Source organism: Barbus barbus, assembly GCF_936440315.1.
Source record: "Barbus barbus genome assembly, chromosome: 28".
In the NCBI taxonomy this organism is placed as follows: domain Eukaryota; kingdom Metazoa; phylum Chordata; class Actinopteri; order Cypriniformes; family Cyprinidae; genus Barbus; species Barbus barbus.
In genome coordinates, this window is record NC_136756.1 from 11,700,926 (window position 1) to 11,717,374 (window position 16,449).

The following is a 16,449-nucleotide window of genomic DNA, read 5'->3' on the forward strand; positions in this document are numbered from 1 at the left end:
CGGGGTCCATAGAGCTTCAGATCCACCGTTGGTATGCATCAGCCAGTTGACTGACTCTGGGATTTTTTATTGGCATTTTTTCCTGTCCGTCACTGGTCATTCATGACCGAAGAGGGGCGTAAGAAAGCATCTTTAACGCAACTCTCTGTGGCCCCCTCCAATGAACCCCCACCTCGAGTCAAGGAGCATCATCTGCCAACACAGTAAGTCAGTGGTGAAGCTTTGAGAGAATTTCAAACCAGCGTGTTTCACCGTTTGCTGTGTTCAGGTGGTTAGTTGGCTCTTTAAATGCGATGCTGTTGGTTCACACATAACCGCAATGGGAAGGTCATGGAGCTGCAGTGGAGGAGGGACATTTTGGAAGGTGTTGATTGGGAGAAATGGTACTGAGAGAAGACATTTCCCTTGCCTGCACTCTCCCGTTCCTTCTTTATCCCATCGTCAGGTGACAATGATCGTGATTGGTTCACCTCTCACAATGGTGCAGGGTAAAACTACCTGAACTTTTCTGTTCCCCGATGCTCCATGGCTCCAGGTCCTCCTCGTCCTCCTCTTCTTCATAGTGGCTGGGTTCTTCAATGGAGCTCTCCATGCGGTAGCAATAGGGCTGACCCTCTGTATACTCATAGATGGTGGGCAGACTGCTCTTTAGACTACAGCGTCGACGTAGGGCCACTAGAAGAGGCTGAGAACAGAGTAGAAACAGTTTTGAGTTACAATTACTTACAGATAATGTCTGTAGAATGTCTATTGTCTGGATGTGGGCATTACAGAAAATCATGGAGATTAGATACCAGCAGTACTTGAATGATCATCCATTACTTAATATTGAAAGGTAAAAAGGTTGGTTAAAAAGGTCTAAATTATTCGAACAAAGAAAAAAAATGAACAAAAGGTCAAACTAAATGGGAAGCAAATAGTAAAAGTACTGTTAACACTTCACAATATAATTCAATTTTTTACATCAGTTAATGCATTAGGTATCATGAACTATCAAAAAGCAACAATTATAATGTATTAATCTTAATTTTATTGATAATTGTTAATACGTTTGTTTATAATGCATTATTTGTGTGTTATATATATAGAGAGATATATTGTGTATATATTTTTTATATGTAAAATGTATACTGTAGAAATGAACAGGAACCAATAAAAATGGTGTAAAAGTATTGTTCATTGTTAGTTCAGGATACCTAAAGCACCAACTAATGATAACAAATTGATGCTTTTCTCCTCAGGGAAAACTAGTCCCATCCAAATAGGACTTTAATTAACTGGTTCACCCTGCCGGTTGAAAATGGTGAGTGAAAACATAAAACAAATATTTATCTTGCATAACCTGATTCATCCAAGTAGAACATGTTCCTGGATCAACATCCTTGATGTTCTTGGTACAACATTTCAATCAACCAATAATATTTTATGTTTTGGGTCTCTAAATTTAGGTTAGCCTCAAAAGTAAGGCTATGACTGTTTGTCAGCGAATATTGCTCCAGGAGCATCAAGGATGCCCTACTAGGCTAATCCATGTTGTACCTCGTATAAACCAGGCAACAAGTCTTGTAGTACAACCGTGTTTTACCCAAAATAAAGCATTTATCGCAGTGTAATTATTACAATAAGGGGAACTGTGATTGATTTTAAGATTCTGTTGTTTTACCTGTGGCATGGTAAATATGTCCACATTGTTGCCCAGGTCAATCCAGGCAAGACAACTGAACTTCTTGGGATCTTTGAGGGCTTCAGTCAGATCTTTAAGGATGCCAAGAGTCAGACGGTTCCCATTGAGAGCCAGTGTTGTGAGTTTGGGCAATGCACCCAGGAAGGGCAGAAGTAGACGTAGGCCCTCGTCCCGGAGCTCAGTGAAACTAAGATCTACGGATATCACAGCGTCCCCACTGGTCTGGAGGTAATACGCCACATGCCGTATGTCGCGAGTTGATAAAGGGATGCCAGAGAGGTCCACAGAGTCACTGCAGAGCTTTTTCTGAAGCGTTGTTTTAAGACTAAAAAGTGAAAAAACAACAAATATTATACACTTAGGAATTCAATGAGATATACAAGCATTGGGGTGATTTTATTTATAACAAATAAGGAAGTGCTGTGGCTTTAACAAAATATGATTTGGATTTTTGGTCTTTTTTGAAATTATTTTCTTCTGGCTAGAAGCAGTTACTTTCCAGTACTGCTGTGGTGGGGGAAGAGTATGGGATAGTTTTGCTCTCAAACTCATCCTTTCCTTTAGAATTTGATTATTTCATAATCGTATGCAAGTAATTTTCCTCTCTAATACATTAGTGTGGTTAAAGAAGCAGCTTTTCGGAAGAACACTGCAGATATAAAACAAGAAACAGGAATAAAAAACTGAGTACACAGTTTGTTATTGACTGTCATCTGTGTTTTCCATCTCGTGAGAAGCATGAGTTGCCACTATGTATGTAAATTTCATCTTTATTGTATCAATACTGATAAACATCTATTCAGTGAATATTATCCTTTGCAATTCTTTGTTCAACGACTTCATACACTCTCAGAAAAAAGCTGTCACTTGGGCAATATGGTACAAAAGCTACATATTAGTACCTTAAAGGTACATATTAATATTTTAAAAGTACATATTAGTGCCTAAAGTGTGCATATTAGTATCTTTTGAAAGGGTACCTCTTTTTTTCCCCTGAGAGTGTATATACAATTTAAGTGCACATATCCTCTAGCTTCAATAGCTGTCATTGAGAGCTTTTGCAGAAATCAGATGAGAGCTTTGAGAGCTTTCTTGCATGTGTTGCCAGTTATGACATAGTCTTTGACTTTGCCAAACTGAACCTTCTGTTTCTTTTTTGAATCATTATTTGGTGAGTGTTTAGTCTATTTGCAAGGCACCAATAATTTTCAGCATGAAAAGTTTACTCTATGATGCAATGTAAAAATTCATTCGACTTCCTCGAATGAGTTCATGCTTCTAATTTGTTTATGCATGAGCATATAGCATGTCTTTGTGTATGCAAGTCAAATACTGTACATAAGATCATAGGTGTATGCCAAAGTGGCACTGGGGAAAGTCTGTAAGACATAATATTAGAGCTCTATAAGAGACTGATAAAACCTCCTAAAGTATGATTTTCTTCTAAAACCATTTCTGAAGTAAGGTTCGCAGTCAGAGTTCACTATTGTTCTGCCAAATACTGGATCCCTGCTGCTGGTGAAAGCTACTGTTATGATTTTTCATTTATTTTTTTGTTTCTTATGATGTTTGCAGGCAGCAGACAGAATCAGTGCCTTTCTGCTCACCCAAAATAAATCTTTACACTCTCAAAACAGTTCCAATGTACAGTTGATAAGACATCCATATTTAGTTCAAAGTCTAACATTCAACTGAACTGTACTTTTTAGATTTGAATATTAGACTAGTCAAAACCTGCTCCTCTGAATGGAAAAGAACAGAATTATTTTATAATAATAACAGAAAAAAATTACAAAAAGATAAGAATGTTTATTAGAAGGTGTAATTCAATAAATTCCCTTGTGAAAAATTGCACTTATGCAATGAATGTGCAGTTGTACTTAAACTCTTAGAAGTTTCAGATAATATAATATTAATGAAACAAAAGGCCACTTAAGTGTACTTAAAGAACATACACTTTAACACTGGATTTATTAACAAACTTGTAAAAAGTGCATTTTGTAATAATGTCCAAATAAAAGTTTACTTTAAAGTACATTTTAAATTATTTGATATTGTGCTTTATAGAAGTGCAATTATTTTTAAATGTTGACTAATATGAGAAAGAACCTATAAAGTACTTAATTATAATTTTAGCTATAGTATTTTTTGATATTACAGTACAATTACGCCTACTTTACGATTACTGTACTTTAAATGTACTAAATGGCAACTTCATCATAAATGTAAAAACTACAAATATACTTAAATACTGTACATGACATTCATGTTTCAGTAGAAATGGCACTGAAAGTATATTTTAATTTACCATAAATGCCAGTCTATTTGGCAGTACATTTTAACCATTGATGTAATACATGTGGTGCCTATAAAGAACTGATCAGTATGAGGATCTAGACTAGCATGACAACCAACAATATGAGTCTGGGGCGTGGCTATCTATTTGGTTGACAAACGGCAGACAGGGGGCATGTTCAGGAACCCTTTTTTAAAACATTAATTTTCCAATTCCGTTTGATGCCAGTAATGGTAGCAAAATTATGCACTTCACCTTTAAAACCAACTAAAATGTTTATGCTTTCACAAGATGCTTTTATTCATTTATTTTTTAAATGAAGTGAATATCAGGAAAGATGCTCCTCAAAAAAGTAGACTTCCTCCCTACCTCAGTCCTCTATCCAGCACCATTACCATCTCTGTGCCAGCGAGTGTGCTTCTTTTTGACCCGGTTCCATTAACAGGATCAATAAAATGCAAACACAGACACACACAGACATACATTCACTTGAAAATCACTCAGCTCCACAGATGTACATGATACATTCTTCATGATTAGGGTCACATGGTAACAAAGAAGAGATTGAAATGGAAATAGGGATAGTTCTGTAATATTTACTGCCACACAAACCGCAGGACAGATATCAAAAGAATATTAATTTGCCGAGGTAACACACACACATACACCCACACTGAGATGCAAATGTATTATTACAATCCTCTCAAAAGCTGATATCTCTTCATGAAATCCCACTGACAGTCTTCCTCTATTTTCCTATCACTGGTAGCAGGTGGCATCACTCTTCTGTGTTTGGGCCCAAATTCAATTTATTTGCCAAATATAACTGCAGGTCCAAACCCCCCGGGGTTTGTGCTGTATACGAGTGTCCATAGGCTTTATTTTGACAGTGGTTCTTTTAAGCTTGCTGCCTCATTTTTGCTAACTCACACGGCAATCTGCTCTGCCTTTAAACAGTGACATTTGAGGGATCTCTGTGATTAAATAGCAATAGGTTGGCCCATGAAAAGACTGCATGCTTTGATGAAATGCTGAAGAAGGTCTTTGAAGATGCTTTAGGGATCAATTTAGATAAAAAGTCAGCAGGGAGGTGCTTTTGAGAGAAAATAAGATTAGTCTGACCTGCCATACTTGCTTCAGATTTGAATTATTTAAAGGCAAGGACAAAATGGTTATTAAAACCTTTTTTTCTTCCATTTTAAGCATGGCAAAAAGTGTAAAAAAAAAAAAAAAGCAACACATTTAACGAATTAGCCCACCGAAAAATTTACATTTTCAGAAAATTTACTCCCCCTAACATTATGTAGATGAGTTTGTTTCTTCATCTGAACAGATTTAGAGAAATTTTATATTACATCACTTGTTCACCAATGGATCCTCTGCAGTGAATGGGTGCCATCAGAATACAAAAAGCTGATAAAACATCACAATAACGCACACAACTCCAGTCCATCAGTTAACATCTTCTGAAGTGAAAAGATGATGATCTTAACTTTAAACCGTTGCTTCTCATTAAAATATGAGTCCTCTATCCATAATATTGCTATCTCCAGTGAAAAAGTTGTTTCATCTGAATCAGGAGAGAAATCTGTTCTGATGAAGAAGCAAACTCATCTACATCTTGAATGGCTTGAGGTTGAGTACATTTTCAGCAAATGTACATTTTTTGGGTGAACTATTACTTTAAACATTTTTAAAACATGATACATTTACTTCAGGAGCACATCTGCATCCTGTATTTTTTTCTTATTTTAAATAATCTCAATATGTACATGAGAAATTACTGATAGATCATTTTTAAAATAGTTTTGTGTGTGTGTGTGTGTGTGTGTGTGTGTGTGTGTGTGTGAAAAGGTGAACTGTGACTTTCAAATGTGCCCATCTGTGCCACTGCAGGATGGGTAAAAGAATAATAAAAGTCATTTTAATGTGTTATTTATCTATTCATTTTTCTCGCGACCAGATGCCAGTTTGAATTACAGTCACTTCGGGCTCACTTCACGTTCCTTGGAAACCAGCAGCTATGAGTGACATTCATTTTCCTTACTGTCAGCTTTCGTACGATCACAGACACTAAGCATTCTGCACTCAGACACCGCCAATGTCTGTTCCCTCTGCGCCACTTTTCTAGTCTACAGAAATATGCGAGTTCTCAAACACAAAGCATCAATAGAAAGACAAGATTTTGTCCATGCAGAGCTGAAAGATTTCCTCCTCTGCCCTCATTTTCTCCCTCCAGTCTTCCCTGACATGTCTGATTCAAGCCTCACTCCATTTTGTTTTTGCAGAGTCATCAATGATGCAAAATACCTCCATTATTAATTCTGGCCTAAGGGTACATTCCTCGTCTTCTCCATTTTCTTTCCCTCTTTCAGTCAATACCCTGCTGGACTTTCATCCCCTAATCCAATAATATATATCTGCTGCTGAAAAATGTTTTTTAAACTGAACATGATATAACTACTTGAAATAATCACAAATATCAAAATTTGCCATGAAAATCCCCCAAATTAATAGCCTCAAAGGCATAATATTATTTTGGCAGATGAGTAAACCATTGAACAGACTTTACAGAAAGCATCTATGCTATTTATTTTCTACAAATGCACACTTTGCATTAATTATTATGCTACATTGACCGTCCAACTAAATTTATCACAATTACAGATGTAAGAGGGAAGGATATTTCCATGTTGTCTTTGATGTTTTATTATTCTGATGCCTATAAAATTCACTGGGGGAAAAGAAAAAAAAAAAAAGAGTGAAAATCTTTTCTGCTTTACTGGCATGTTACATAATTAGTAATCAACAGGCTCTTCTTGCTCATCCCAAATTGCTTCATTTAAGGTATGAAATCGCCCTTTTAGCACCTATGTCAATCTGATTTTGTTCACAAATGGTTGAAAAGAGGCAGGCAGCATAGCTTAGCGTCTCCTAATAGTGAACCAGCTTGTTCATTAAAAAGCAAAAATGCAAATCTGAACACAAACACAAAAATGTATTCTAGCATTGCTGCAAAATCCTCATTTAAATATGAATTTCTCGTTCAGTGATCTGTCTAAATGAACAAAAGAATAAGGGAAGTGTTGTCTAATATGCTAATGAGAGGCACAAGAAAGCAACTAACTGCTTCAAGCTAGCTGATTGCATCTTAAACACAACCACACATAAAATGAACAGGTCTTTGACTTTATGGTAATGCATATGTGTGGAGTCAACTGTTACTTTTGTTACAGCCTCATTATCTGTTAGAGTTTTGTCTAGAAATTGTTCAGCTTTGGCAGTGAAAAGACCTACACGGTTGTATGGCAGTCAAGCATGACAAGAAGCTAGCATTAAGACCCTGAGAATGTTAAAGTACTGCAGGTTGTTGTCATCACACAGCAACTCTCTACATTCCCATGAAATTCTGTGAAAAAAAAGGGCAAATCTAAAAGTAATAAAAATATTTCTGTTAGTGTGAAAAAAATTAAGCTTCTTTTCTGGATTCCAAAGAACGGTTTATGCCAAAATGTCCTATATACAAAACCCGATTCCAAAAAAGTTGGGACACTGTACAAATTGTGAATAAAAACAGAATGCAATGATGTAGAAGTTTCAAATTTCAATATTTTATTCAGAATACAACATAGATGACATATCAAATGTTTCAACTGAGAAAATGTATAATTTTAAGGGAAAAATAAGTTTATTTTAAATTTCATGGCATCAACACATCTCAAAAAAGTTGGGACAAGGCCATGTTTACCACTGTGTGGCATCCCCTCTTCTTTTTATAACAGTCTGCAAACGTCTGGGGACTGAGGAGACAATCGGGGTGGTGATGGCGCAGTGGATAAGACACATGCCTTTGGTGTGAGAGACCCGGGTTCGAATCCACTGTGAGACACCAATGTGTCCCTGAGCAAGACACTTAACCCCTAGTTGCTCCAGTTGCTCCAGAGGCGTGCGACCTCTGACATATATAGCAATTGTAAGTCGCTTTGGATAAAAGCGTCAGCTAAATGAATAAATGTAAATGTAAAATGTAAGTTGCTCAAATTTAGGAATAGGAATGTTGTCCCATTCTTGTCTAATACAGGCTTCTAGTTGCTCAACTGTCTTAGGTCTTCTTTGTCGCATCTTCCTCTTTATGATGCGCCAAATGTTTTCTATGGGTGAAAGATCTGGACTGCAGGCTGGCCATTTCAGTACCCGGATCCTCCTTCTACGCAGCCATGATGTTGTAATTGATGCAGTATGTGGTCTGGCATTGTCATGTTGGAAAATGCAAGGTCTTCCCTGAGATAGACAACGTCTGGATGGGAGCATATGTTGTTCTAGAACTTGGATATACCTTTCAGCATTGATGGTGCCTTTCCAGATGTGTAAGCTGCCCATGCCACACGCACTCATGCAACCCCATACCATCAGAGATGCAGGCTTCTGAACTGAGCGCTGATAACAACTTGGGTTGTCCTTGTCCTCTTTAGTCCGGATGACATGGCGTCCCAGTTTTCCAAAAAGAACTTCAAATTTTGATTCGTCTGACCACAGAACAGTTTTCCACTTTGCCACAGTCCATTTTAAATAAGCCTTGGCCCAGAGAAAACGCCTGCGCTTCTGGATCATGTTTAGATATGGCTTCTTTTTTGACCTATAGAGTTTTAGCCGGCAACGGCGAATGGCACGGTGGATTGTGTTCACCGACAATGTTTTCTGGAAGTATTCCTGAGCCCATGTTGTGATTTCCATTACAATAGCATTCCTGTATGTGATGCAGTGCCGTCTAAGTGCCCGAAGATCACGGGCATCCAGTATGGTTTTCCGGCCTTGACCCTTACGCACAGAGATTGTTCCAGATTCTCTGACTCTTTGGATGATATTATGCACTGTAGATGATGATAACTTCAAACTCTTTGCAATTTTTCTCTGAGAAACTCCTTTCTGATATTGCTCCACTATTTTTCGCCGCAGCATTGGGGGAATTGGTGATCCTCTTGGCATCTTGACTTCTGAGAGACACTGCCACTCTGAGAGGCTCTTTTTATACCCAATCATGTTGCCAATTGACCTAATAAGTTGCAAATTGGTCCTCCAGCTGTTCCTTATATGTACATTTAACTTTTTCCAGCCTCTTATTGCTACCTGTCCCAACTTTTTTGGAATGTGTAGCTCTCATGAAATCCAAAATGAGCCAATATTTGGCATGACATTTCAAAATGTCTCACTTTCAACATTTGATATGTTATCTATATTCTATTGTGAATAAAATATAAGTTTATGAGATTTGTAAATTATTGCATTCCTTTTTTATTCGTAATTTGTACAGTGTCCCAACTTTTTTGGAATCGGGTTTGTAAAAAGAATGAGACATTTTGGCACAAAAACATACATAAAACACACATACATTTGATTTATTAATGTATTTACATTATTGTAAGTTATATTTGTAAGTGAATTAAAATACATTACTCTCTCACTATGGGGTCAGGAGGTTTTTTGAAAGAAATCGATTTTATTCAGTAAGGATGCAATAAATTTATCAAAAGTGACAGTAAAGATTTAGAATGTTGCAAAAGACTTCCATTTCAAATAAATTCTATTGCACTTTCTATTCATCAAAGCACAAAATGCTCATATTAGAATGATTTCTGAAGGATTATGTGACACTGACGACTGAAGTAATGGCTGCTGAAAATTCAGTTTTGCCATCACAGGAATAAATTTCAGCTTAAAATATATTAAAATAGAAAACAGTCATTTTAAATTGTAATAATATTTCACAATATTACCGTTTATACTGTACTGTTATACTGTTATAAATAAAAAATAAACCAAAATTAATTCAAATCTTTTGCAAATAAGATAGGATAAAGATATCACTAACCCTAAACTGCAACTTCCCACTTTCAAATTTAGTGGAAAAGACAAGTCCAAATCTGGCAACACGACGGAGACTGTGTCCTCACTCACAACTCTCTCAAGCCTCGTTCACTCCGCCAGTTTTCATACCACGGACACTGAACATTCTTGCAAACCGTCTAAACGTAATTATGCAGATGCTCATATGAGGAGTTTTAAACAGCGAGGTCATTCAGTGAACAAATTTCATTTCTGAACATGAAAAATTTACAGAGGTCCGGACTTTTGTGACCACTGCTGGCTACTGCCATTGGCATAGACATATGAACACTAACATAGTGTTTGCTTGTTTGACTTGGGCCAAAAAATATAAAAAGATTTTCCAGTGCAAAGCAAACATGATTGTGAGTGTGATTATTTAGCAAAACCTGTACACAGGAAGTAAAGCCGGTTTTTCGGGGCTTGTTCTTCATCCATGAATGGATTTGAACGGGTCTGAGGGGTGACAGATAATGCAGAGGATACTGAAAGCTTAAAACCAACCAAGCAGAATGAGTGACAGTGAAAAGGAAGACAAGAGGAAAAGAGTGGTACAAAGACATGTCTCCCACCGCCGTTGGCATGGCAATGGCTGTTTTCTACCTGAGTGGATGCTTTCACACCTTTGATCAGCGTGAGATTCAGACTCACACCCGCCTCCAGGAGCAGATGCTGGTCTGTCTTTCTATGAAGGCCTGCAAATAGCACTAACACATCATAGCCTTAACTGGGCACAGGTATACAACACACAGAAGAAGAAACACTGACAATAACATGCTACCCGCTGAAATTTGAATCACAAATACAGGTTTGAAACTACATGAGGCTGAGCAAACAATGACAGAATTGTCATTTGCTCATGTAAACTAATTGTTAAAGTTTCTGGCTAACCCCTAGTAATCTTTCATGTGTCTCCACTAGAGTTTCAGATAAGATCTCAACAATGTCATGGAATGCTCATATTTGCAGAGATATCAATTCGCAATCCAAAAAGATTTGAAACAGGCACTGAAATGTTGCTTATCAAATTTTTCCAAAATCAGATTATCTAGACCATGCAATCCATAATAGGTTTATAGCTTGAAAGTTGTATGCAGAGAAATTTCAGTTCAGTCTCTATAACTTTTTGGAAAAGAATCATATTTTAGAAGTTTCATTTTGTTTGGCTAAAGTGCAAACAAAGGCATTTCCACATAAAGTGACAACTCCTTTTGATATATGATCTCTCATTAGTAATAATTACCAACCAGTCACATGAATAATATTCATAAGCTAAGCGCATAAGTTTTATGCGATCACTTATTCTCTTTGTTCACGGTGTTTATGCCTTGTTGATTATGGAAACATTCAAGTTTTGTTGGGTAGCTCTCTTAGAGTGTCTATTAGATGTTACACTATATACATTTCAAATGTGCAATGTAAAAAGGAGCAAATCCAAAATAATGTAGAATTACAGAACTGAGCAAAAGTGAAAATTTGTGAATCAGACTACTTAAACCTAGCTCATTAGGAGTGGCTGTCATTGCTGTACCTTTACTTACACTACCATTCATAAGTTTGGTGTCAGTAAGACAAGGATGCATGAAACGGCCAAAAATGACAGTAAACATTTATAATAATAAAAAATTAATGTTAATTTGAGCAGAAAATTTTAATAATTTGACATACAGCACCGTTGCACTACGGGTGTTGCAAATTCGAATCCTGAGTTCGAGGACCTTTCTTGATCCACCCCACTATCTCTCTCCCTCTTCACTTCCTGTCAGGTGTGATTTGTCCATAATAAAGGTGAAGATGCAAAAAACAAAAACAAAAAAAAGTAAAAGAATATTGTAATAATTTCACAATATTACGGTTTTTATGTATTTTAAATCAAATAAATGCAACCTTGGAGAGCATAAGAGACATAAAAAACCTTACCAGTCCCAAACAATTGAACGGCATAGGCTAATTTAAACAGCTATTCATCATTGCATTCATGTGCATCCATAACTGTCATCAATTACAATACTCAGTCTCTGCAAAAACACATTGCAAATAGAAAATGTTGATGCAAGGGAAGTAGAATTAATTGTGCATCTTCTGCATGTGAAAGCAAAAATAATACATTAGGCTGACTGACAGATTGTGTTTGTGTATGTCTGAGCATGCATGTGTGCAGTCTGGATAAATCAGACAGTCACAGTCATCACAGACAGTCTCTTTATACTGCCAATCAAACACAGAAAGAAGGTTCTATTTCATCCAGATTTTCCACAATGCCCGTTTTAAACTCCTTATCAAGCCCCAAGAATCTGCACACAAAAGAACCAGCACAACATGAAATCCTGCTTCTTTCATCGCCTCTTAGATCTCTCTTACTCCCTCCATTTAGCATTGTCAGACCGTTCTGCTCTCTCTTTCCTATCGAGTTACACACCGTGATGTTACATTAATCATTTTACCCACTGTATAATTACATTACCTTCAGTCGCCATCTGTGCAAGTTAAACCCCAATAAAAGTCTGAGGATGTCTCTATAAGAGACAAGCAAACTAATGCAGATCCATCAAAAGTGAATAGACACATCTGTCAATTCAAATATAATCAACCCTCTTTCTCGTTTCGTTTTTCATTTCCATGTAAATGGGGCAGGATTACGGTGATATGGCACTTAATAGGACCTGCATGCAATTATGAAATGAAAAATAGCGAATAAAGAGGCACACATATGATGTAACCTATAAAATATCTCAAGATATATCCTCTGAAAATAAGTCTCAAATTGCAAAGCATCAAGTAAATGCATCTTTTAGGTATTTTACTGAAAAAAGACAAAAATATTGATTCAGAACAAACACTTTTTCTCCACTTCTGAGGTTCTCTCTGTCTTGTTTTGTCTAGTCCTCTGCTCTAAGGCCATACCCAGTTTCTTAATTTCTTTCTCACACTCTTCTGAAGAGCATGTTCCTTGTGCTGTGTCTGGTTTCTGTAGTGTAGAGCAGCAGAGACCTGCAGACTCTCTGTTTGTCAGATTGACTTATATGAACATAAAGCTCTAGGGAGAGTATGAACCCGAGCAGCACACAGACACACACACACACACACACTGCAGAGCAATCTTCTCTGAATCTCTAATCACACAGAAGGCTGGCACCACTGCCAATAAAGAAAAATTAGATGAATTTGCACACACATAAAACTCTTACTAGCAGAAAAGTATCAAAAGTATCATGGTAATACCATGTGTCTGGACATGTACCATCTTTATAGTAAGTTTTTTTTACATATATTCTTTGAAGTAGCTTGGAGTACCATGTAAATAATAAGGCACATGCATATGTTAATAACACAATAACAGCCTATATGTAAATTTACCATTTAAATGGATGATATATATATATATATATCATATCATATCTTCATATCGTATTGTTTGTATCATTTTTTAGGCATGTACCACCATAATATTATATATTATTATACAATATAATATTTACTCCATGTGGCATACACCAATATAAATTAACCTACGTGCATTTTTGTCTTGTTTTGAACATGAATCTAACAAATGTAGTTAGGTTTATAGATAAAATAAATAAATAAAAAAAATTGTGCATGACAAGATATATTCTCTGAAAGTCTTAATATCTCATGCAAATTTGCTTCTCAAGTAAATGCATCTTGTTTTAAGGATTGTTTTGTATGTCTACATATTTAAGTGGACCAAAATATTGATTAAGAAAAAGATTTTTGGCAGCGAGTCATTTGATAGCATTGATAAAAATTATTTATCATAAGCAATATGACTTGTTTCAAAATGATCAGTACAGTAACACTTATGTTTAGCAACCCTGCATAATACATGAGAACTGCAGTGTGAAAATACCCTTCTCTCTCTCTGTCTCTCATCCACTCATTGCTTTATCCTCCCCTGAGAGCCTAAAGGTAATGGAGCAGGGCAGCACGATTAATTCAGGATGTGGAAAAACTGTATTGAGTAGAGGCAATGGATTCAGGGCGCATGTAATAGCCATGTGGGTGGAACGCATACATACACACATTTATTCATTTTCCAACAAGCACAAAATATGCTAAATATATTCTGCAACCATTGACTGGTGCTTGTTTAACACCCTGCAAACTGGCTGCTGAAATGAATTTAATTAATCCGGTGAAGTGAACAGATTTATGTTGGATGAATAAGGTTCAGGTCAACGTTGTGGAGTATTATACACCTAAGTCACAAAGGGCATTATGGCTCTCTCTTCAGACAGCACTTCCCACATCCAGCAGCAGTGCTGGTAAAAAGACTCTACCAATCAATAGCAGAGATGAAGGGGGGCTGAGATTAATGGGCTAGCGGTGGCAGGCCAAACAAGCTCTAATTTGTTACACTCATCTATAATCACACTGTCTGAAACTGCTTCCAGATTTCTGCTCAGCAAATCATGGAAAAGGTAAAGGGAAGATTTCTCACCAGGTCTGGGCCTTTCTCCGGGTCATTCTTTTACTAAGCCACTTGGAGTGAGGGGTCAGGTGGTAGATGAGCTGTCTGCAGATTTTATCAGATGACTTCAGCGTGTCTGAGTCCTGAAAGAACAACATGAATAGAAAGATACAATATAAAATGAAAAAAAAGAGCCCTTTGACAAGACAAATGTGGATCCTGCGGCATGAAGTTCTCATATTCTGCGAGTAAACAAAAGAAACTGCCCTGAACTGCTCCTTATAGTGCGTTATTATTGCAGTCTTTTTTTTTCTCTAAAGTTTGATGTGCTTTTTAGATCTAAATTTAGATTTGGACAAAAGGTACATCAGGAAAATAATCTTCTCTGAGAATGAAAGCAGTAATCTTCTCTGATATAAAATCCAGATTGGCTTTGTCATTTTTTTTTTTTTTGCCTTGTGGATTTACAAAGATGGTCATCTAAAGCTTTGAATCATTAAACACTTTCAGTGTGTTCCAGCCAAATCAGACTAATTCCTCAGATACAGATCCGTGAAAGACAAGAACGGACATTAATTCAAATCATCTTTAAACTAATGAGCTTTTCTGGGTAGGTCGATCCGTCTCTGTCTGTGCTGCCTTGTACAAATATTCTCGATAAAGTGTGTAAAACAGCTGTCAGAGGGAATGCCATTGGATGAGGGACACAGTTATGCCTTTAAATTAAATGACAAAACTCATCGATTTTAATTTCAGTGAAAGTCAAGTTTTTATTGACATCTATACAATGTCATTTGGACACTTGCTAAAGTTTGTCTGCTTTAAACAGAGCTGTACAGTTGCTGTAGTTAACTTTACCATTTACCCACAGGATCAGGGGCATAGTCACATACAGACGACACAATTTATTAACCCCAGATTTAAAATGTACTAACTGGATTATTGTGGATTGCTGTGGCCTTAGATGTCACAATCCAACCTGACTCTCTCTCTAAAACAAAATTTCACTGCAGTGTTGCCTTCTATTAATAACTTGCACCCTGCTTTGATGGAAATCTCTGGACCTCCCACAGGCACAAGCGAGGTGACGGTTTCACATTTAGAGATGCAAAACTGACGGTACACTGCAGACTGTAGGAGGTGGAATAAATCATGTCATCAAATATTTATGCTGGAACAGGTGTGATGTTAAATCAATGCCATTTAATACATCAATGGCCTTAAATTTTCTGCTTTGTAAAGTGAATTGCAAAAAAGCTGAGGGGCAAATTCAATTCACAGTTGCAAAACTTTAGACTGTGTGTATTAAAAAGTACTGCACATTCAAATAAAGCCATTGTCATTTGTTTTCAGCTCAAACACGGTTTATTTCTATGCAAATGAGGCTTATAATAGAATGTGCCATATTCACAAAAGTGTGTCTGGCTACACCTTTGGAATTTTACATAAAATGTTTTCAATTGGTGATCATATCATGGATCAATGTGTTATAATTGTGTACATCTAGATTATATCAATTATAACATCAACAGTTAAAATTATTAGAAACTTAGCCAATAATTATGAGATAAGTCAAAATTATGAGATAAATAAATATGGCATATAAGTCTAAAAAATTAGAGAGTAAAACTCAACAACTATTTTTGTCATAATTATGACAAACTCATAATTATAATAGGTAGTTAATCTCAATTAGTAACTATCTCATAATTTTGACTTTGTCTTATGACTTTTTAATGCAATACTTATGACTTTGTCATAATTGTTATCTTATTAACTTAGATTCTCATAATTTTTTATCCCATCATTTTGACTTTGTATCTCATAATTGCAGCTTTTTCTATATCCACTTTGTCATAATTATGACGTTCCCTCTTATAATGTATGACTTTTCATATCATAATTTTAATGTCATACTTATGACTTATATTATAATTTCTTCTTGATGTCATAATTGTGACGTTAAATCATAATTTCTACATGTTATGTCTGAATTTAAACTTTTTATGTCATAATTATGAATTTCTATCTCATACTTATGATTTTTCGTTCATATGTGACTGAACTGGGATTTCATAGCATTGAATCCTGTTCAGTGGCATGATACAGTTGTGTCTAGCATGAATTTGTGTCCGTTCTATATCATTACCTAATTTG

At 36.3% G+C, this 16,449-nt stretch overlaps 1 protein-coding gene across 1 annotated transcript in view; it reads right to left on the bottom strand.

Annotated features, from left to right (window-relative positions):
- Window positions 1-466: 466 nt before the first annotated feature.
- Window positions 467-16,449, bottom strand: part of LOC306848750 (leucine-rich repeat-containing protein 75B-like) — a gene marked incomplete at its 3' end in the record, with an annotated part of 30,815 nt that continues 14,832 nt past the window's right edge. Inside the window, exons 3-5 of the mRNA XM_079383492.1 lie at window positions 14,323-14,435; window positions 1,664-2,009; window positions 467-685 (exon numbers count right to left, since the gene is read on the bottom strand). Coding sequence (XP_079239618.1) covers window positions 467-685; window positions 1,664-2,009; window positions 14,323-14,435 — 678 coding nt within the window. The remainder of the gene's footprint in view (window positions 686-1,663; window positions 2,010-14,322; window positions 14,436-16,449) is intronic.